Below are 22,114 nucleotides of genomic sequence, written 5' to 3'. Positions count from 1 at the left end.
AACGACATTTTCCCATAGTGAGGCCAAATTCTGTTGCATCTGGCACTACTTCGCTTCATAATATTAGATGTGATATTTTGCTAGCCTACATCAAAATCTATCCTAAGCTTAAATTTTAGTATATACGGACTTATGTCTTTTAGAAGTTAAGTGGCTTGTCAAAAGTAGCCAAAGCAGCTTCCTTGAAGGCTTCGGATAAGGTTGGGTGGGCATGACAAGTTCTGGCGATGTCTTCAGTAGAAGCACCATATTCCAAAGCTAAACCAGCTTCGGCGATCATTTCACCAGCGTTGGCACCAATGATGTGGACACCCAAGACACGTTGGGTTTCAGCGTCAGCAAGGAACTTGACGAAACCATCGGTGTCCAAGTTGGTCTTAGCTCTAGAGTTGGCGATGAATGGGAACTTACCAACCTTGTACTTGATACCTTGTTCCTTCAATTGTTGCTCGTTAAGACCAACCCATGCGACTTCAGGGTGGGTGTACATGACAGATGGGATGTTAGCGTAGTTAACGTGGCCGTGACCGTGCTTGATGTATTCGGCAGCAGCAACACCTTCTTCTTCAGCCTTGTGGGCCAACATAGGACCGAAAGTAACATCACCAATAACTCTGATATGGTCATGCTTGGTCTTTAATTCGGAGTCAATCACCACTCTTCCCTTGTTGTCTAATTCTAAACCAGCCTTTTCGAAGTCCAAGTTCTTAGTGTATGGTCTTCTACCAATGGCAACCAATAAGACGTCGGATTCCAATTCTTCCTTCTTACCAGACTTGACGTCTTCGACTTCAATCTTGACAACATCACCTTCTCTGACACCCTTGGTAACCTTAGTACCTAACTTGAAGTTCAAGCCTTGCTTGGCCAACAACTTTTGGGATTGCTTGGCAACTTCAGCGTCCATTCCAGCACCAATAGCAGATTGGAATTCAATAACGGTAACCTCAGTACCCAATCTGGCGTAGACAGAAGCCATTTCCAAACCAATGATACCACCACCGATAATGGACATTCTCTTTGGCAATTCTTTCAATGACAATACACCAGTAGAACTGACAATTCTTTCTTCGTCGATTTCAATTCCTGGGAATGGAGTTGGCTCAGATCCAGTAGCAACGATGAAGTTGGTACCTTCAACTTCAAGGTTTTCGGATCCATCGATTGGCTTGACGTTAATGTTATGTTCATCCACGAAAGAAGCTTCACCCTTTAAGTAGGTAACACCATTCTTCTTGAACAACATTTCAATACCACTGGTCAAACCCTTGACGGCCTTGTCCTTAGCGGCCATCAAAGTGGAAAAGTTCACTGAGACATCACCGGCAATTTCAATACCACGGTGCTTGGAATCGTGCTTGATTTGATGGTACAAGTGGGTGTTGTTCAACAAAGATTTGGATGGAATACAACCAACATTCAAACAAGTACCACCCAAACTTCCTCTCTTTTCAACACATGCAGTGTTGTAACCGAGTTGAGCGGCCTTAATGGCGGCGATGTAACCACCTGGACCACCACCAATGACGACGACATCATACTTAGTAGAAGCGAATCTGACAAATTGAAGTGCGCTAGCTCTGCTAGCAGCACTGGATTTCACAAAGCTGTTTCTCAACATTTGATCTAGTGTTTATCGGTTACCCAATTGATGAGATTACTTAGAAGTTCGCTCCTTATATCCTCAACGAAAATGCTTCAGTGTTGTCCGTGGTACGCGCACTACTATTCCCGGGCATCTCGGGCTTATTGGTCAGTGTTTTTGCCACAACCCCGGATTCAATATAGACTGGGACATAGGAACGATCAGCTGTCCAGCCAAGTTCTCCAGGACCTCTACTCGACTTGATATTACAATCACTGCTCTAAAGAAGTAGCACTATATCGCCGTATTGTTGATGGAGCCGATCTACTGGCTCCTCTACATCTTTGCTACCCAACCAGAACGCTATTTCTGGCCGCACTGCTATTCCTAAGCACATTTCTTTTTGACATAACTACTGGCCTCTTGGATCATGTATTACGCTCCTGGGCCATTAAAAATCACTGGATAATGACTCAAGAACAATTAGTCATCTTTGATCATACCTAAACCTAATAGTCGTCGGCATGACCCAGTGATAAACGGTGACATTCCTAACTCCCTACTGTCAAGGAGGTGTTAATTGACACGTTGAGATCTGGAAAGGGTTGCGAAAATTCGGTCAACTCAGTCACGTGTTTTAGTGCCGGTCTACATACGGTTCACCACAGCAATGTAGACGATGTCACTTCAGAATACAAGTGGGATATCTCGGAAATTCACCTAGTTACACTCATGGCTACCTGATTATCTTACTATTGTTGCTAAATCGTAGAAACAACCTTTCATTTCTCCTTTCCGAAAGCTCGCTAATCTTGCCCCAAAACATTGTCTCGGAAACTCTGAAATGCATAAACACAAACTAGTATGATGAGCACATACACAAACCATTCGTCTTAACTGTGTGGTTAGTACTGTAGGTTTTAATGCATTGTTATGTATCTGGCCTCCATCTAAAACACATACCTAGCCACCACAGCTGTTTGGTAACCTATACGGCCCAAATTGTTGCACCCAAACACTCCGAATTCCGATACATCCCGGGACAGTGCGACCAATCAAAGTACATCATTAATAAAGACCGGAGCAAAGCCAAGAATCCGGTTTATTCTCCACGTTTAACGCGGGGACTAATGGGCCGGAAGTCATCTCTACCCTCGGAAATGGCTATCTGGACTGACCGGTAAAAAATCTTCAAAGCCTGAAGGTATATAACCAACAGGAACGTACACTATATCAGTTCCAATCGTGCAAATCATTGACCAAAAATATTGAGACATCATGTTGTCCAGAAACGTTAGAAGTTCATTAAAGCGTATCTCCGCTGCCGTTCCTAAGGGATCCGGCTTGAGAGTCAGTGGTTCCATGGCCAGATCCGTCCGTGGATTCCTGAGTGTCAATGCTGCCCCAACCATGCCATTAAGAGGTGTTCAAGGCATTCAATTCCGTCGTTTCGCCTCCCACACAGTCAAGGTTCCTGAGATGGCTGAATCCATCACCGAAGGTACTTTGTCTGCTTACACTAAGAATGTTGGTGACTACGTGAATTTAGACGAGACTATCGCCACCATTGAAACTGATAAGATTGATGTTGAAGTTAATGCATCCGTCGCCGGTACTATCACTGAACTTTTAGTTGAAGTTGAAGAAACCGTTGAAGTTGGCCAAGACTTAGTTAAGATCGAAGAAGGTGAGGCTCCGGCTGCTTCCGAAGCTCCAAAGGAGGAATCTAAGGAAGCTGCTCCAAAGGAAGAATCCAAGAAGGAAGAACCAAAGAAGGAAGCTCCAAAGAAGGAAGAACCAAAGAAGGAAACCCCAAAGAAAGAAGCTCCAAAGGAATCCAAGAAGGACTCCAAGAGTGAGGCCTCAACCTTCACTCATTTCTCCAGAAACGAAGAAAGAGTTAAGATGAACAGAATGAGATTGAGAATCGCTGAGCGTCTTAAGGAATCCCAGAACACTGCTGCCTCTTTGACCACCTTCAACGAAGTAGACATGAGTAACTTGATGGAAATGAGAAAGTTGTACAAGGATGAATTATTGGACAAAACCGGTATTAAATTAGGTTTCATGGGTGCCTTTGCTAAGGCCTCCACCTTGGCTGCTAAAGAAATTCCAGCTGTCAATGCATCTATCGAAAACAACGACACCTTAGTTTTCAGAGACTACACCGACATTTCTATTGCTGTCGCTACTCCAAAGGGTTTGGTCACTCCAATTGTGAGAAACGCTGAATCCTTGTCCATCTTGGACATCGAGAAGGAAATTTCCAACTTGGGTAAGAAGGCCAGAGATGGTAAGTTGACTTTGGAAGATATGACCGGTGGTACCTTCACCATTTCTAACGGTGGTGTTTTCGGTTCCTTGTACGGAACTCCAATCATCAACATGCCTCAAACCGCTGTCTTGGGTTTGCACGGTGTTAAGGAAAGACCTGTGACTGTCAACGGTCAAGTTGTTTCCAGACCAATGATGTACTTGGCCTTGACTTACGATCACAGAGTTTTGGACGGTAGAGAAGCCGTTACATTCTTGAAGACTGTTAAGGAATTGATCGAAGACCCAAGAAAGATGTTGTTATTGCAATAAACAGAATAGATAGCTTATTTAAGAACACGAAAATGAGACCCAGTAGTAGATGTGTAGCTATGTTATCCGAGTTGGGGACACCTCTAGCAGAGCATGCAAGGAGAAGCGGCCAACTGAGTTACATTCATAAAAAAATAAATGATAGATAACACTTGCATCTTGCAGTACAGACAGTTACGACTCTCCGGGGCAACTAAAGGATTTTGATTATAGACTCCTACAAGCAAAGAAAGCTATAGCAACTGAATTTGAGGTTTCTTTCGGCCACTCCTAAATTGAGAACAATACAGATAGACCACCCATTACAATCGTCCTGGATCATACAAATCACTCTGAGAATCCTGGAGAATGGCTTGCCTAATCAGGTAACCCAAACACTCATTCTTCTTTCACATCAATCGGCAATTCACTACTGAGAACACTCTTGAAGCCTGAAACGTTCTCATATTGCTTATGAGGTGTAAAAAAGTATGAAATCATAGATGTGGTAAAGTCTTGTCACCATGGTAGCTTGCTTTACCAATTCGGATCCTTCTAGCTAAAGTTCATGGAATATTCAGTGATTCGTGCACCACAAATGTCAAAGTAACAGCTCGCAGCCAAATTGGCAATGTTTATGTTTTTCCAAATCGGGCAATGATGTTGTGAAAAACCATACCGGCAGAGTTATCTCCAAAATAGGATTATAACTAACAAGACCGCAGGAGAAATTAAGGGAAGAGACCTAAAAGTCAATTATTTTAATACTTTTATTTATTCTCTTCATATCTGCTATTCATTCTGATAGAGTTGTTGAGCTACTACTTAAGAGAAGAACACCAGATTACGATCATTCATACTCAAGAAATAACCGGGTCAAACGGATACTTTACGCCGCAAATACATTCTGCAGACATTGAAACCTCAAGTCTCGAAGGTTTATAAGTAATTGACATTGGTGTTTCCACAGACAGATCAGTATTGGTTCCGCTAGTTGGCATAAGGCTTACTTGAAATTCAAAGAGATAGCCTTGGGCTTTATCCAAACACTCCTCCGATAAATAAACTATTTTCAAGATGGAGACTTATAACGAGTGGGATGAAGTAATGGATAAGAATATTCCATTACCAGAGGACAACTTTGATCAGTACTTCACCGAATATAACGAAATCGACAATTTATTCAACGAGACATTAACGGGATTACAGGATTTAGATGTTCCATCCGGATTTGCTACTAAAATACAGGATGCTAGTCTGGCACAAACAACCACAGTTAATCATCACCAAGCAAAACACAGTAGAAAAATAAGTGGAACAGCTATTTTCGGGTTTTCTGACCATAACAGAGAATTATCCATTGGCGGTCTAAACAGTGACTTATATAAATCTGTGAAGCACTCTCTAGACTTAGGAAAATCTGTTTCCCCTGGTGATTTGCTTAGATCCTTAAGTTCTCATCACAGCTCCCAAAATGATCCTATCCTGCTAGAAAATCCGCCAGTCTTGGATTTTGACTTTCCAAGAACTAATATTGAGCCTCCGCAACCAATTTTGTTGATAGAAGAGGAAGAGGATGAACACAATGAGGCAGTTAGAATGGAGAAAAAGGCTACCAAAGAAATATCACCGGTAAAATTCCAAAAGGAAAGTAAGGACTATATTGTCACAAACACGAATCCTAAATCCTACAAATTTCCACCTTCACCCGAAACCTCCTCTCAACCACCTTTATCTTTTGAAAAATCAGATACTAAAGGTGGCTTTCAATCTGTGAATAACTATTCTGTGAGATACTTACAAAATTTGAAGTCCCCTTCTAGACATCACGAAGCTTATGTCGATGACATTGAACCATTACTTGAATCAAATGCTCTGGCTGAACAACAAAATAATCCATTCAATCCACAGAACGGTTACAAATATGTCCCCATCCCTGTTCAACAACCTGTGGGCTACAAAAAAGTACATTCACAACTTCAGAATATTCCTAACCCACAGTTAAAGAATAACTTCAACTCTTTTTTACCACCACCATCACCTCCTACTTTGTCAAATGGATCTCCAGAATGGCAGTCATCGCCTGAGCCACAATCACCTTCTCCAAGTAGAGTTGTGAATAACGATCACAACCAGCATAAATTCTCCTCGCCAATACATCCACAGTTGAGAGGTAAGGTGAATTTCTACACACCTCAATTCTTTTCTGAGTCAGAAAACTTCCTCGGAGATGGTTATCAAAATGAACAAACTTACAGTAATAACCAAAACCCTCAACTTGAAAACAATCAGATTCGTCAACCTTCTCATACCTCACCATTTCAAACCAACATGGGAGTTCAACTTCAGTCTTCACCAATTTATGGTCCCAATAAATCCTTAAATTCATCTCCTGTGAAGTATTACACTAGTCCTTTAAGAAACTTGCAATCAACTAATGATGATACAGTTGATGCTAATGCAACTATAACACAATTGACCCCTTTGAAAAACACGTTACCAAATACACCTGCCCGTAACCAAATGAGATTGGAATGGAGTCCTATAATTTCTCCCAATGCGAAGGCTTCAAAAGATGTTAAGAAACATATTCAACAATCTTCCGTGAGAAGAAGAGTAAAAAAGACTTCTTTATTACCTCCTGGTGAGTTAGATAATTATTGGGTGGGTCCAAACGAAGACAAAATATATTTATGCACATTTAAAGGTTGTGGTAAAGAGTTCACAAGAAGATATAATGTCAGATCTCATATTCAGACGCATCTTAGTGATCGTCCTTTCGCCTGTCCTTCATGCCCAAAAAGATTCGTCAGACAGCACGACTTAAACAGGCACATAAAAGGACACTTGGAGACGAGAAACTGCAAGTGCACTTGTGGAAAAGAATTTGCTAGATTGGACGCTTTGAAGAAGCATAGAAACAGAAATATTTGTGTGGGGGGAATCACTAGTAACGTTAATCATTGTGTCACAAAGCCTCAAAAGAAGAGGATGAATTCTTCGGATTTTCTTGATGATATAACATCAGAAAAATTAACTGAACATTTAAGTTCCAGTTTAGCTGAAACTTATTCCTAACTTACCCGCATATCTCAATTTATTTCTTGTTCTCATTGATTCACTTGCAGTGACTTTAATTCTGATATCCTTCTTAATACTTCCTTCTTCTATGACACTGATCATACTCAAATTCAATCGATAGAGATTTTCTTGTTTCATTTTTAAATTTTTCTTTCAATTTCCTATTGGATTTTTTTTGTAGAACGTGAATCTGTTTAAACGTACTACCAAGGTATTATAGTTAGCCAGCAAACAATACTACATATGAAGCTCTTCACACAAAAGTAAAATAAAATAAATTCTATAAGCAAAAGTAGATATCAAAGAAATGAATTTGTCTTTGCAAGCATGATAAAGTAAGCAATTCAATTGAAATTTTTTAGATCTCTTGCTTAATAAAGTCCATTGCCATGTCGGGGCTTTTACCCATGTTCTCCATTTCTTCCTCTTGTTTATGGGTCTTCAAGTGCTGGTTTAGATTGTCGGATCTACTAAACTTTTTCTGACATATTGGACAATCATATGGCTTTTCTAAAGTGTGCAATGATCTAAAATGCCTCTTCAAATGTTCTTGCCTCTTGAATCTTCTTGAACAATAATTGCATAGATAAATTTTGGACAGGTCCAGCAAGTCAGCTTCTTTATTCTCTTTGCGACCACGAGTCCTGGTCTTTGAATTAATCGTATTGGAGGCAAAAATTTGAGTATCTGGAGGCAAATCTAATGATTCCAAGTCCACCTCAACTTCCACTCCTTTTGAAATCATAGTTGCAGCAGGCATATTCATTTGTGTACTCTTCTTCTTTTGATACAACTTGGAACCTAAAATCCTCTTCGATGCAGTTGCAATTGCAGAACTTGATGAGCCATTCAGGAGATTTTCACCAGAGTCATGACTAATAGATCTCTCGTGCAACGAGGTTCCACTTGAAATAGAATCACTCTTCGCGTCACTGAAAGAAGCATTGTCAATCATTCCATCAGGGTCATTTTTAATTTTGGATTTACCACCCAATCCGAGCAATGAGTGTTTCTCGTTCACATCGGGCTCAGTTTTGACCTTAATTTTGGGTTTCCGGTAGCTCGAAGAGCTGACAATATGCTTGCGTTTGCCGACATTTTCGAACAATGCCGCGTAGTCTGGTTCAGGCTGGCCATTATTACCATGTGAAGTGGCCAGCGAAGTGGAGTATAGTCCGTTCTGTCCATTAACAGACGATTGTGTCAAGCTGGCGGATGAGTTGTGAACAGATATGTTTCCAGCTAAACTGTTATCTAAGCTCTCATTCTCAAGGGAGCTCTTTTGCAAGAACGAGTTGGCCTCATCACTAGCTTGTGAATTATCAACCTCTTCTACAGCAGCTTCGACCTTACCAGGAGCCTTGAACCTAGTGAATAAACTCCTCTTTGATCTTTTTGCCTTCTTTATTGGAGTATTTGAATCAGGCAAGTCGAAATCCGAACCTTCCTTAGTTGGACTCATTAAAATGTCATGATCCCCATTCCCATAGTTATCTTCAGATATGAGTACAGGTCTCGCTGTTTCAGGATTGGTTAAATTCAAACCTGCATCCCCCTCCAGCTCGAATTCATTTGCATTATTAGGATTGGCATTATTTATGGAGCTCTTAAAAATGCTTCTAATAAGATGTCTGGACTGTTGTTGTGGCTGTGATTGTGCTTGAGGTTGAGATGCTTGTTGTGGCTGCCCTCCTATTGTCTGATGTTGAGGAGAAGGGGGCCCCGAGAGAGGTGATCGTTGACTTCTATCACCCATGAATGGGAGCATGTTGGTAATAGAATTGGTGAAGCTTGTGTATCTACCTGTACTCCCCGTGCTTCTTTGATGTTGGGAAGAATGTTGGCTGTCAATAGAAGCTCTTGTCTTGGAATAATAATCGAAAGATGGGCGGTGGATGGATGAAGGTGGTTGCTCTAGTGAGTTTCTGGTGATGTACTGGTTTGCGGAGAAGAACGAAGGCTGGGTAGAATGCACTGAGCCCACAGAGGGGGTAAGTGAGGTTGTGGTTGTCAAAGGAGAAAGCTCGTTGTATAGATTGTTTACACTTAAGCTTGCGTTAGAAAGCGAGTGATTTCTATTGCCACGGTGTGCTGTGTTATGGTTTATCATTTCATTGTGGAAGTGACTATCAATTGATCCTTTATGATAGTTTTCGTTAGCAGCTTCATTAAATTGGTCTTGATTGTTAGCAAACATGACATTGTCATAGTTGACATTGGTATATGAGGACACCCTCGAACTATCATCAAATGGACTGACCGAATTCTCAGCCTTTAGAACAGTGGAACTAGGTTTGGGGAACAATTCATTTCCAATTACCGGGTCAACATATAATCCCAGGTCAATCGTAAATGGCGGTGACTCGTCCAAATCCATGTTATCATTCTTGAAGGCACCTGGCATATTGAAGGACACAGTGTTTACAAGGTGTTCGTGCTTCTCCGGTTGATCCGAAGAACCCAACCCACTTTTGAATAGGTCATTATTTGAGTTCAAGCTAACGTCATATTGTATTCCAAACATGTTTTCATAGTCTTGTTGCTGATTAGAAAATTGAAGCAGATGAGGCAGCTCTTGATGTTGATGCTGCTGCTGCTGTTGTTGTTGTTGTTGTTGTTGAAACTGAACCAGCGGTTGTTGGAGTTGAAAATGATGCAGAGGCTGCAGGGGCTGTTGTATTTGGTCTTGTTGTGACGAGAATCCCGAGCTACTCTGTTGCAGCTGATCTATGTGATCTAGCATGAAATTCCCCTGGCTTTCATCTTGATCGAACCCCTGTCCATTCTGTGGGAATAAGGACAACTGATGTGAGTGCCTATCCTTCTCAGGCTGCAGTTGCTGCCCAAAGACATCAAATCCATCCATCACTGTGATAGCATTCACCGAGTTCAGAAATTGATCTGTTGCAGCACTTCAAATTAACGTAGTGTGATCACTTAAGTTACTATCCTTTTAAGTGAGGTTGATCAACTTCAATAAAATTGTACAAAAAAATCTTTGCCGCATTAAATTGTGTTTAGTGGCGGGGATACGAGATTGTGGTCTTCAACTGCCTTACATGTCAGGATTCCCAGCCGAAGAAAGGAGGCTATACCAAAGGAGCCATGACCTACTCATATATGTGCCGTCATGCACGTACCTACACCTATTGTAATTGATGCACATCCCGTGTGTATTAATAGCACCAGTTAATTATAGATATCAGGTGCCACTTGAGCAGAAAAACAACCAATTTTGATCTTTTACTAGCGTCAACTCGTAGTAGCTTTTGCAACTCCGCTTCTACATACATTGATCTCAGCTAACTTGGGAGAGTCCACCTACATCGATTCAATATCGGAGCTAGATTGACTTATCATTCCACTTGTGAGAGGTGCAGTTCGATTTTCGCAACTGCCCATATGCACCCACTCCGCGTGAAGTCTCTGGATCACACTATAACTAACAGATGACTACATAGCTCGTACAGATCATTCGAAATTAAGTGATATATTACAGGTTAATCTACTCGTCCAACAACTTTCCACCGGAAGGTATTCTTTGTCTCATGCTCGCTAAGTCCACCTCATGATCGCCATGAGAGACATCTGAATCACTCACATCTTCAATAGTTTTTAGGTCAGGATTAACGACCTTTAACACCGAGCGTCGTTTTGAGCTTACGAGCACCTGGACATCCATCTTGTCATCCACTGAGAGATCCGAATCTGATACCTGCTCGTCTTCGTCTTGCTTTTTCTCGTTGAACATATTTGATTTGGCGATATCAACTTCACTTTCTTTGGGATCGGCAAAAACATTCTCCTGACTATTATTGTTTTCATCATCGAAGACTTTAGAAGAGACCGCAGCTCTACCTCTCACCTTGTTGTTCAATATACCATACTCTGGACTTGCCGAACCGGTTGGTGTATTTGTAAAAGAGAACGATTTCTTGATCATTGATACCGACCTATTCACGAGGTTTGTTGAATATTGAACTGGAGCTGGCTGTGGTTTCACGGGGTTATACCTTCTTTCAAGAATCGAACCATCATCTGAAGTGTTACTACTTAGAGTCTCGTTGGATGCTAGGTAACTGTGGCGGTTATTGGTTTTGACTCTTTTTTGATCAAACTTTTCTCTCTTCTTTATCCAAGAATCGAATGATGCAACTTCCAATGTCGAACTAGTTTCATTATTCTCGGCCTCGGTCATTACTCTGCGACTCGTAGGCATATAGTTTGTTGGAGGTACTATATGTTTCATGTTGGAAGTCATCGCGGAAGAATTATCAAAATAACTTCCAAAGTGATAATCTACCTCACTCATATCATCAAACTTTTGTTCATGAGTTCTTTTGTATTTCTTGTAAAGCAACATTCCAGCAAGTCCCATTACCAAAGCACACAATGGGATAACTGTACCAATAATTGCCTTAGTAGTCACTGAAGATTTAGCTCCTTGTTTGGCCACATTGCTTGATGAGTGGAGAATTGCGAAATTCTTTTTTAAACTCTTCACAGGTGCAAAGGAATCTGCATCATATAAACTCAATTGATAGTGGGGATCGTCCCTTTTATTTGAATACTGCGATGTGTTCACTACCACTAAAGTATTAAAAATAGTGGCTGCCCCCATCATTTCTTGAACATTCACTTCTGACGCGATAGATGTATTCCATGACCAATCGTTGGAATTCAATAACAACTTCGATAATGATGGTTTAGAATAAGAATCCAATAGCATACCACCAATTAGCAAAACCTGTCTTATTTTAAGCTTATCTGAAATTGTAGAAATGGTGTTGTTTTCAAGGGGGTCGAACATCGGTAAGACTAATGCATCCATTCTCGAATTCAATTTTTCATCACTTGGGCCATTACTTATTTGCTTGAATGACCAACCAGAACTGAAATCCCAAGTTGCTAATTGGTACATGTTTAGCCAGCCACCATTACTTTGTCCCCCTATCACTAACTGAGTTTGAGGATTGGGTGCTAACAAGTTTGAGGCTCCAAAAAATGGTTGTGGTTTCGTAGATGTACTTATGTTAGCTGCTTTAAATGATTTCATATCTATGGAGATCATTCTGCTAGAGACTTTCCCATCTTTCTCACATTGTCCTCCATAAATGTAAATGGTTTCGTTGTTAGTTGGAGAGGTTAATACAGTTGAGGACTTATAGAAGGAAGCATCTGAGATACCATCAAAACCTAACTTAATATCGTTCATCCATTCATTCTTAGAAGAATCATACCTAATGATATTAAGAACTCCATTTCCACAAACATCTTTCTCTTCTGGTCCACCTTTGGTGATTCCGTACAATTGCTGTCCCACGAGAAAGAGCGTTGAGTTGAGAGGAGGACTTTGAAGACCATCTACCCTTTGTCCATTATTCAACTCGACTTCTTGTAGTCGAGATTCCAGAAGCTTATCAAAACCAGTGATCGAGAAATTAAGTGCTAATAAGTCATTATTTGATAAATGAAGATATATCTTTTCATCAGCATATGAGTATAAAGTATTCCAACTTTTGACGGCCACAACCATGTATAGAGCTACGAGCAAAGAAATTCCCTTCATAATGTATTCACTTCATGTGTTGGAGTCGTTGAAAGACTTGTTGACTCTAAAATGAAACTCCTCAAAAGATTGCAAATTGATTCGATGCGGGTGATTCTTGAATGTGGTTGATCCAACGTTCTTTGTAACTTCTGCTGAATTCTCTGTCTTGATCTAAATCGATAAGTTGGTATGAAGTGAATTAAACATCTGCACTGATCTTTCTAGGTATTAACGTCTCGCAGATTGTTGATATTTGGTCCCAAAAAGGAAATTTCCCACTATTTAGTTGAAGGATATACAAAGCGTTGAGATCAAAGAAGTTCCGCATTACGACACTTACGGACCAAGCCTTTGGCTTTTGGGTGAGGGAATGGTTGACAGAAACTTACTTCCGACTAGACAAAGTCAATACTACTTGATTCCGCTCTTACTCCATCGGCGAAGTTAGTGTATCTACAATTCCTTTACAGGAAGCAATCTAAATTAATTCAAATTCTCGTGGCTAAATTCTTTCTCGCTACTCACGTTTGCGTAATTTTCTTCCGTCAAACCTACATCAAACCCTACCATGACATCACATACGTATTCCAACATTGACTTGGCAGCAGTGTTATCTGAAAAGAAACCTGTGTTGACCAGATGCTCATTTCAAAAATGCAACGCTAGAATCATACCAGTAACGGAAACGTTGCAGAAGAACATAGTGGAAATCAAGGAAGCTCCGAAAATGATGTCAACTGCTACCGATGCGAATGAAGTGGTAAAGAGCAGTGCTTCCTTCTTTCAGATAGGGGATGTATGGGACTTTGATAATATTGGAGTCTCCAGACCTACAGAAGAAGTTGCTGGAAAGTTTTCTTTAGAAGATTCTGAAACTTTCATAAACATTGAACGAGTTCTCGTGTGTAGCGAGTGTGATAGAGGTCCTATTGGATTCGCAGGATTGAGCTCCACTGACCTAAATGATGTTAAGAATTTAAAGTACTTTTTGAGTTGCAACAGTGTGCTTTATCAGAGTTCTTAAACCTTATAATAGAAGACATCCGCAGTTCCTTAATTTTCATGATCAAACACTAGAATCCGATGACTTGATCAGTTAATTTAGAATAAACCTGGTGCTAACTGAGAGTTCATCCACTAGAGCACTCTAGAAGAGACGTGAGATCCAAATGCAACCCACCAACATTTTTGAAGAGATCCAGAACCAATCTTATTTAAAAGTTTTAGTTACCTCCTTTCCACCCACTCCTGGACGATACCAACATCTTATCGTAATCATGGATATAGATGGTTAATATGCAAACTTATACATTATTGAATTAGTTACTAGATGGTTGAATAGTGGTGCACTTTAGGGTAAAAGGAAAGCAAATCAATTGAAGTTCAGAACACTTCACCCTGCAAGCAACTTCTAGTATCCCCTAGGAGTAGACTTTTTTTTAAAATTTTCCATTAAAAATACAAAAAAAGTAGAACGTACTATTAAATGATAATCTAGCACAGGTTTTACTTTGAATAAGCTATTATGTTGCGGTTACTTGCCGCACATTTGTTGCAAAAGCAAAGCTCAATATGCATTACTTTTCACTTGTATCCAATTTGTTTTCGCAATCTGCAAGAATGAAGTTGTTGTACTATGAATGTATACAATATTTGATATCAGTCAGGTCTATTAACTTTCAAAATTCTATGTGGAAATATATACTATTGGACGAGGACAGCAGAAGTAAAATAAATTTGCCAAAAAATCAAAAAATCAAAAAATCAACATTTTTTTGGAATAATTCAGATAATTAAGTCTTTCAACTCTTCATTTGAAGCTAGTGACTTTAAATGTGCAGTTTATGTATTCAGGTGAGCGCTGCTCCCTATCTCGAAAATACCGAAAGTTTAAAAACGATACAGCCAAAGCTTAGTATTGCAACTCCTCTTTCTTTAATTAGCCCAGGCGTAGTCTGTAATTAAGAAGGCATTTATATCCTGTGTTTTATTGAATGTGGAATCCCCACTAGTTTCGAAGTCTTTCTGCATATTTGCCATCCAATACTGCATATGGAACAATTGAAATCTAAGTTGGTTTCATGACAACCAGATGAACCACATACAAGAGTACTCATCGGACTCTGAATTAGCTTCAGACGAAGAACAGTCTAGCAGGGATATTGATGATATTAATATCTTCCTGCAAAACTATGCTGAGAATATGTTGAATAGAGGGTCGATCTTTTTATACATACCATGGAGACCTTCTGCATCTGCTTTGAATCTCATGCACTCTCAAACAAAGAAGGCAATGTCCAGGATACCTATCGCTTCCAAGTACAGTTGGAGTGACATTGGAAAGGTTTCTCCCTTGAGATACCATATATCAATTTATCCGAATATTGAAGGTGATGATTATAAGATCGAGCAATTAAAAGATAACCTTAAGCATTCTTTCCAAAATCTCGAAATTGATGATTCATTAGTGGGGTTTGATGAGGAGGAGGTCAATCGTTATCAAAGAGTGAAGGGTATATTAGGACAGGCCGCAAGCCCCAAGAAGTATGTTCGACTAAAGTTTGAACCCCATCTTCGAGTTTTCAAAAGCACAAAGAAAGATACACTATTCTTGGCCGGCGTAATTGATATAAATGCTAGTTCCGGAAGATTTTTTGAGAGAATCCGTGATTCTATTTTCACAAACGCAAACTCCTTGTCCTTGATTGAGAGAAAGCCGAAAATGCCAATCTACCACATTAGTTTTCAGCTAGGTGAACTTAAGTCTACAGTTTCTGAGGACGAAATTGAAGAGTTCAATTGTCAATTGGAAGATTTAGATATTGGACTTGAATCAATAAATGTCTATGTTTCGGACATTATTATCAATTCCATTGGTACTTTTAAGCTGACAAAGTCAATTCAACTCAATATATAGCACTCAGTACATTGTTCTGCAAGCTTGTAGATGCTATTCTTACTGGAATTCCTGCTATCACAGACTCCTAGACTTTCAGCTTCCGCTACTTCCATTGAACCGGTTTACGCACGCAATTTTCTACGGACATATGAATACAATTGGAACATTGAGAATCCTCTGTTCAACACGATAAGAAAGTGAAAGTGTATATCATTTTGATTCTTCAATGTCCCTTAAGAAGCAGCAGAAACAGGTCCAAAGCCAGTTGATCGAATTAGTCAACAACCGTTCTAACGACAATAAGTGTGGTGAGTGCGGTGCTACTTACCCAACTTGGGCCTCCTATAACCTTGGTATATTTCTCTGTGGTAGGTGTGCTTCATTGCACAGGAAAGTCTTGGGTCCTCCGCAGGAGAATATCTCTAAAGTCAAGTCATTGACCTTAGATGATTGGCCCGCAGAGCAAATTACAAACCTTCGTAAGATTGGAAACAAGAAGGCAAAAAGAAAATGGAATCCCAAGAGAATACCTTTCCCATACGATGCTGATGATGACAAAGACGCAGCAGAGAAGTATTTGAGGGACAAGTACATATTGGGATTGTTCCGCGATGATTCAATTGACGCGTCAGACTACGAAGATCGACTCAGCAAGTATTCCGACGAGAATGACTCAGTGAGAAATGGTTTGTTTTCCAGATCCCGGCTGAATTCATATTTGGCCAATAGTGGTGGTAGGTCTAGACTGAATTCATACATCAATAGTTCTTGTACTGGACGCCTGAGATCAGGATCCAATGCGGCAAACAAGGCAGCTCTACCAAGGCTTTCTCATAGAAAGCTTACTACCTTCGAAAACAGCTTGTATCTGGGGCAAGTCTCAAAAATTATGGGCTTCGGATATAAGGATAGAGATACTGTCCTTGAAAGTTTGTTATTGAGTAATGGTGTAATTGATACGGCCCTAGATATCTTAGAAGAGGACACCAGAATCAACCCTCTGCAAAGCGAGATTCCTCCAGATCTTCCTAAAAGACCATCAACTACAAGCTCAGTGTCCAACCTACCTTCTAAAAGTCCCATGCTGGAAGATTGGTGGGCATCGAAGCCAAGTGACACCCAGTCCATCCCTGCTATAGCGACCACTTCAGTACCACAACAAACTGGCGGAATGCAACAGCAGCCACAAATATATCAATACACTGACCCTGTGACTGGTCAAATTTTTTATGTGGACTCTAATGGGCAACAATACTTGGACCCCAACAATCCCCAACATCAGCAACAGTTGATTCAGCAGAATAACCCACAGTTTACTTCCCAAGCCAGCAAACAGAGTATTTTATCGTTGTACAACCAACCAAACCAATTTACTACAAACGTTGCATATCCAACAAACTCTGATCAGCTACAGCAACAACAATTACAACAGCAGCATCAACAACAGCAACAACAGCAACAACAGCAACAACAGCAACAACAGCAACAACAGCAACAACAAATACAACCTGGAAACTACCAAGGTTACTCTCCTTTCCAAAGCCAGCAAACATTTGGACAGGTACAACCACAATCACAACAATCACAACACCAATTTACTGGATTTGGAACATCCCAACAAACAGGTTATAATCCATTTCCTCCTCAAAATCAAAACCAGCAAAATTGGAGATAGTTAGTAAAAATAAATGATACGTTTATTCTTGAAGTAGCATGTGTTGACTCTCACACCAAAAAAATGCCTCCAGCCAGATTCGAACTGACGATCTCCTCATTACTAGTGAGGTGCCTTACCAACTTGGCCATAGAGGCTTAATTCTGATATTAAAGGAGCGCGAAAATACAGACTAATTAGGTAGATGATTACATAATAGAGATTACGTACATTAGGTAATATCATCGATATGAGATGTTACGGAAGGACATGTTAATGAGAGGCTAGACTAAAAGTACACAGTCTCAGCGATGAAATGAAATAATAGAGCTCAGAACAAGAACTCAATAGAAAGTACATAGATTAAATAGTTAAGGAGCCATCACAGAGATCTAGAGACAGGCAGATAATTAAGATCAAGAGAATTAAGTAACAGGCTAACTAGGATAAGATACTATAAGAGTTAATTAGGACTAAGACGATTCCACAAAAGTATAAGCTACTTAAGAAGATAATGGTAATAGTAAAAAATTACTACTATGGCTTTATACACAGAATCTAAAGTTAATCTGTTACACTCAGTTTTTTTGGACTCTTCTATTATGAGAACACAAAACATGTGACAAAAGACTATCTGGTCGCCCCTCTAATCAATCAACCAATTGCCTTTATTCTTGTCCAGCCACAACTCATAATCCAAAGTCTTATCTAACATAATTTGATCCTTACAGGTGCCATGTATCGCACACCAAGTTGCAAATAGTCAGCAAAAAACGATTCTAATTTTTATTAAATTAGATAGGTTTGACCATAATGGTATGCAATCTATAGGTATACATTCAGTAGATTATAATAGACATCCCATTATCAAAAAAAAGAGACCACGATGGTCATTGAAAGAGGTATAGAGCCATACACTGCTCAGTTAATTGGCAACGGGGGATCCAGAGAATAGGTGACAATATACTTTCCATTCGCAAAGAAATCTTTATGTATTTGTTGATTCTCGTTTATTCACTCAAGGTTCTTGAGAGCTAACTACTGAGATTGGTAGCCTTTTAATACATACTTTTGGGGAATCATGAAATGGTCGATGTCATCTATCAGTTGACTTCTCCACCACGAAGTATTAGAAGTAAGAGTCACATGAGTATTTGCTTGGTTGCTTTTGTCTAACATATTGTAGAGTAAATTCTAAATCCTAGTTTTGCCAACTGAACGTTGTCTGGGCTTTGGGCTAATAACATTATATAAACTACCTTCCCTCACCACAATATTATCTTGTAACAATATTCCCTAACATCTCTTGGGCTCAGCATTGATTTTCTTAAGAGCTAAATACAATACTTTAATTGTATTTTGATCGGGTACAAGCAAATACGCTCATAATAATTATTGATCTTATGGAGCTAGAAGAGAAACCTTCATGACTTTAACTTTGCATCCACTGTTTTCGTAGATCATGTGACGAAGTTCATAGATTTCCAAGGAGGACAATAATGGCAGCCGTAAACGTTTACGCAGCCGAATTATGACCAGTCATCTGACTCCCATCTAACTTCATTGACACCTTCGAATGTGATATCGCCAGGACTAGATTCAGCATAACAGAGGCAATAATGCTCAAATAGCAATTTAATTTCCTCAACTTCATCAATAAACTCAAGTTTGTTGATACGTTTCATATCACTAACTTCAATCCATGGTTTTTTTGAGCTAGAGTATATGACATATCCACCAACATCACTCATGTTTGTTAACTTGATATGGGAGAGCCCACATATATCAGAAAGAAACACTAGTCTTGAGTTTAAATCGGGTAATTCGTTAAATGTCTGCAAGTTGATTCCTCTTTGTAATAAGTTCTTAGTCATAGTTGCCCCAAAAGAATCATTCAACGACATAGGTTCATATATGAGGAATGAAACAAGGCCCCTGCATTGGTGCTTCCAAAATTTTATTATTTCCTCATTTTCTGATGGTGAAGCATAACAAAGAACGCATTCACTAAGAACGAGTGTGGGAAGGGAGCTGTCAAAGTGCTTCAACAAAGGTATGACATCTTCTGAGGTCAGACCACTGGATAATTTGCGCAAATCGTAACTCTGTAGGTGATATCTCTTGGTATGTAAATTTGGACTTAGCTGTTGGAACTGTTCTTTGCTCGTAATATCTACAGATTCACCTTGGGACTCAACAATCGATTTCAATTTCTCGTTTCTCAAGATTGCCACTTTCTTAATTTTCGTAGACTCTGGAAAATCAATCTCATGGTAGATAACCCTTTCAAACTTTTCAAGAAACCTGAACCCCCTAGTATCAGAGCCTCCTCCTAATGAAAGTATTTGGCACACATCGAACTGTTTAATAAATTCTTCTGTAACTTGATCGATCAGTTTGGTTCTTAAATATGTACCTCTGTTTATCAAGGGCAACTTTCTTTCTCCAAATACAGATCTAAGTGTTCTGCCAGCTGAAAGGTTTGTGTATCCTGAACAATATTGCAAATTCGATTTGTATGATAGAATCAAGGGTTCTATAAATGGATCTTGAGGGGTAATGTAGTTGGCTTGATTTGCACTGTGCCTACATGCCAATGCATCTAAGTCAGTTGCTCGTATCGCCTTGTCTATTTTCTCCAGAGGAGATAACATTTGAATGGACAGGAAAGAAACATGGATTGTTTCCTGCAGAAAACTCGCAATAAGAGATTTTGAGATATCGCACCGTTCAACAAAAGAAGTACAGATTTGGATATGAATAATGTATTTACAGTAATAAGTTATTTCTTTTCAAGAACTATCCACCAGTTATCTTTCTCGTAACCTTCCTCAAATATTTCACAATTGTTGCACTGAAGCGCATCCTCTGCCAATTCTCCCCGTTTATAAAGATGATAATACCTATATTTTGTTTGGGATTGCGACTCTGAGACAAGATCTTTTGAGGTGTTCATTGAGGGATTCTGTTCAGCACTACTCGAAATCTGGTTTATTCCTTCCGAGCGATCCGAGATTGTAGACAGTTGCTTATCTCGTTTTGACTTGGTTTTCTTTTCTTGTTTCTTTTGCAACACCCACGGAATCAAGATATCTTGCTCGTCGCCATCTTTGTAGCCTCTTCTTGAATTTTCCTGTTCTAAAGCCCAACAATAGATTAGCGCTCTTCCACCTTGTCTTAATTTCGAAACAATGTGTTTGATTGCATCGACTCTTCTCTCTTTGGTAGAGAAATGATGAATTACGGCAATAGAAATTGCAAAATCAAAAGAAGAATCCTTATGTGGTAAGTGTAACCCGTCTGCAACACCTAGATTGAATGATCCTTTGGAATTCTCATTTGCACAGGTAATGAGTCCATCAGAGCGGTCTGTTCCGATGATGAATAACTTGTCGTTTACACCTAAGTACTTTCCATTACCACATCCAATATCCAAGCCAACTGAGTAGTCATCTCGACTTTTAAGAAATCTTTCCACGATTGGCCATGGCTTGTAGCGTGTTTGAGAAAAGTGAGGAGCTATCTCATTATATACAGTGTGAACAAACTCATCTTCTTGGACTTTTGGATCTATACCTTTTTCAACTGCTATTGAAGGAACAGACATTGGACTTTTAGTTTATTTAAGTCAATCAAAGTTTTAGATAAAATAGATGAAACCTGCATACAAATATCAAAGTGAAGCTTTAATGGATCATGACTAGTAAAAGGATAATAGATTCATGGGAAATGAATGTTGCTTATTATATTGCCTCAATATTATTACTTCTTCTATTACCTTTATTGAATGTCCGTGATGGTGATAATGCAAAAGCTCTAGAGATGTGCTGGAAGGATCTTGAGATGGAGATATCCACTATTCCTATTCATTTGATGTTTGGAGATAAAGGGTTTGCTTTCCCTGATTTGATACCGGCAACACAACTTCAATTGGATTATCATATAACACAAATGTACCCATCAAGCCCATTCAGGCTTCAATTGGTTGATAATTTAAAGTCCAGTTTACAAGTTGGTGGGACAATCAATATCAATGACTGGGGGAAGAACAACTATGTAGTTGAATTAGTGCACGGCGAAGAGAACGAAATCTTCCTTGATCCAAATTTAATGAAGGTTACCTTATTTTACACTTTGGCATCAATACATTCGAACGACTTACCATTCCTTGTGACTCAAACAATCATGGATCATCTTTCGATAGCAGAGCTTACATTTCAAGAGAGTGAAGGTGTTTATGAAAGGCCTATATCCCTTATATTCTACCTTAATGGAATACTGGACGGTAGTTTCCAAGACATCAAGGTTAAGAATGCATTAAGCTTATATCTTGAACCCATCAAAGAATTGTACAACATTAGTCACAACATATCATATGGTGATAGATCCAACATGATGAATGACTCTTTGCATATTTTTATAAATAGCAATGCATCATGGCTATATCATGATAATATGACCTATAATATTGATCTTGAGGAGATAGAAGAGAAAGATATCAATGATCTATCTATTGAACTTAAGTATCAATTGAGTAAAATTATCGAGAATAAATTGTTACTACCAAAGCATCCTACTAATAACTTGAAGATCAAACTAATGTCAGCCTTAAGACATCAAACATTGATGACTTTGAAGATTGCAACAACGCATAACAGCTCTTCTAGGACTCAAGCAAAAGTGATTACGGAATGTCAGAGAATGAAAAGCATCTCAAAAGTAAATTGGAAACACTTTGTGGAGAGTGCGAAGGAACTAACCACAATATTTATGGAGCTG

The 22,114-nt window shown here is 39.4% G+C and overlaps 11 protein-coding genes and 1 non-coding gene across 12 annotated transcripts; 6 read left to right on the top strand and 6 right to left on the bottom strand.

The window, feature by feature from the left end:
• Nucleotides 1-123: 123 nt before the first annotated feature.
• LPD1 (dihydrolipoyl dehydrogenase) lies at nucleotides 124-1,646 on the bottom strand. Its single transcript, XM_020207579.1, has one exon. It carries the CDS (start codon nucleotides 1,619-1,621, stop codon nucleotides 140-142), a length of 1,482 nt encoding a protein of 493 aa, XP_020065367.1. The 5' UTR covers nucleotides 1,622-1,646; the 3' UTR covers nucleotides 124-139.
• Nucleotides 1,647-2,863: 1,217 nt separating this feature from the next.
• On the top strand, nucleotides 2,864-4,171 carry KGD2 (alpha-ketoglutarate dehydrogenase; the record flags this gene model as incomplete). Its single annotated transcript, XM_020210786.1, has 1 exon — nucleotides 2,864-4,171. The coding sequence occupies one exon, from the start codon at nucleotides 2,864-2,866 to the stop codon at nucleotides 4,169-4,171; it is 1,308 nt and encodes a 435-aa protein (XP_020065366.1).
• A 1,056-nt stretch (nucleotides 4,172-5,227) lies between these two features.
• Nucleotides 5,228-7,228, top strand: ACE2 (DNA-binding transcription factor; the record flags this gene model as incomplete). The annotated part of the gene is made up of 2 exons (XM_020209770.1): nucleotides 5,228-5,653; nucleotides 5,741-7,228. The coding sequence occupies 2 exons, from the start codon at nucleotides 5,228-5,230 to the stop codon at nucleotides 7,226-7,228; spliced, it is 1,914 nt and encodes a 637-aa protein (XP_020065365.1).
• Nucleotides 7,229-7,392: 164 nt separating this feature from the next.
• On the bottom strand, nucleotides 7,393-9,635 carry MNL1 (Mnl1p; the record flags this gene model as incomplete). The annotated part of the gene is made up of 2 exons (XM_020211611.1): nucleotides 7,393-7,421; nucleotides 7,637-9,635. 2 exons carry the CDS (start codon nucleotides 9,633-9,635, stop codon nucleotides 7,393-7,395), a joined length of 2,028 nt encoding a protein of 675 aa, XP_020065364.1.
• A 617-nt stretch (nucleotides 9,636-10,252) lies between these two features.
• Nucleotides 10,253-13,075, bottom strand: CANTADRAFT_230261 (uncharacterized protein). The gene has a single exon (XM_020206907.1). It carries the CDS (start codon nucleotides 12,798-12,800, stop codon nucleotides 10,737-10,739), a length of 2,064 nt encoding a protein of 687 aa, XP_020065363.1. The 5' UTR covers nucleotides 12,801-13,075; the 3' UTR covers nucleotides 10,253-10,736.
• Nucleotides 13,076-13,187: 112 nt separating this feature from the next.
• On the top strand, nucleotides 13,188-14,107 carry CANTADRAFT_25906 (guanine nucleotide exchange factor). The gene has a single exon (XM_020207576.1). It carries the CDS (start codon nucleotides 13,351-13,353, stop codon nucleotides 13,804-13,806), a length of 456 nt encoding a protein of 151 aa, XP_020065362.1. The 5' UTR covers nucleotides 13,188-13,350; the 3' UTR covers nucleotides 13,807-14,107.
• Nucleotides 14,108-14,874: 767 nt separating this feature from the next.
• On the top strand, nucleotides 14,875-15,699 carry CANTADRAFT_49651 (uncharacterized protein; the record flags this gene model as incomplete). Its single annotated transcript, XM_020209738.1, has 1 exon — nucleotides 14,875-15,699. The coding sequence occupies one exon, from the start codon at nucleotides 14,875-14,877 to the stop codon at nucleotides 15,697-15,699; it is 825 nt and encodes a 274-aa protein (XP_020065361.1).
• A 217-nt stretch (nucleotides 15,700-15,916) lies between these two features.
• CANTADRAFT_36657 (uncharacterized protein) lies at nucleotides 15,917-17,356 on the top strand (the record flags this gene model as incomplete). Its single annotated transcript, XM_020208689.2, has 1 exon — nucleotides 15,917-17,356. A coding segment is annotated over one exon (1,440 nt), but the record flags the coding sequence as incomplete, so codon positions are not given.
• Nucleotides 17,357-17,420: 64 nt separating this feature from the next.
• CANTADRAFT_t99 lies at nucleotides 17,421-17,493 on the bottom strand. Its single transcript has one exon. It is a non-coding gene; the product is annotated as a tRNA-Thr (tRNA).
• A 1,371-nt stretch (nucleotides 17,494-18,864) lies between these two features.
• Nucleotides 18,865-19,989, bottom strand: CANTADRAFT_21484 (leucine carboxy methyltransferase; the record flags this gene model as incomplete). The annotated part of the gene is made up of 1 exon (XM_020206700.1): nucleotides 18,865-19,989. One exon carries the CDS (start codon nucleotides 19,987-19,989, stop codon nucleotides 18,865-18,867), a length of 1,125 nt encoding a protein of 374 aa, XP_020065359.1.
• A 128-nt stretch (nucleotides 19,990-20,117) lies between these two features.
• On the bottom strand, nucleotides 20,118-20,942 carry TRM9 (tRNA (carboxymethyluridine(34)-5-O)-methyltransferase; the record flags this gene model as incomplete). The annotated part of the gene is made up of 1 exon (XM_020209811.1): nucleotides 20,118-20,942. One exon carries the CDS (start codon nucleotides 20,940-20,942, stop codon nucleotides 20,118-20,120), a length of 825 nt encoding a protein of 274 aa, XP_020065358.1.
• Nucleotides 20,943-21,178: 236 nt separating this feature from the next.
• Nucleotides 21,179-21,550, top strand: CANTADRAFT_49948 (uncharacterized protein; the record flags this gene model as incomplete). The annotated part of the gene is made up of 1 exon (XM_020209774.1): nucleotides 21,179-21,550. A coding segment is annotated over one exon (372 nt), but the record flags the coding sequence as incomplete, so codon positions are not given.
• Between the last annotated feature and the right edge of the window lie 564 nt (nucleotides 21,551-22,114).

This window comes from Suhomyces tanzawaensis (genome assembly GCF_001661415.1).
Source record: "Suhomyces tanzawaensis NRRL Y-17324 unplaced genomic scaffold CANTAscaffold_3, whole genome shotgun sequence".
NCBI lineage: Eukaryota > Fungi > Ascomycota > Pichiomycetes > Serinales > Debaryomycetaceae > Suhomyces > Suhomyces tanzawaensis.
The sequence above is the reverse complement of the archived record's forward strand: the minus strand, read 5'-3'. Positions and strand labels throughout refer to the sequence as shown.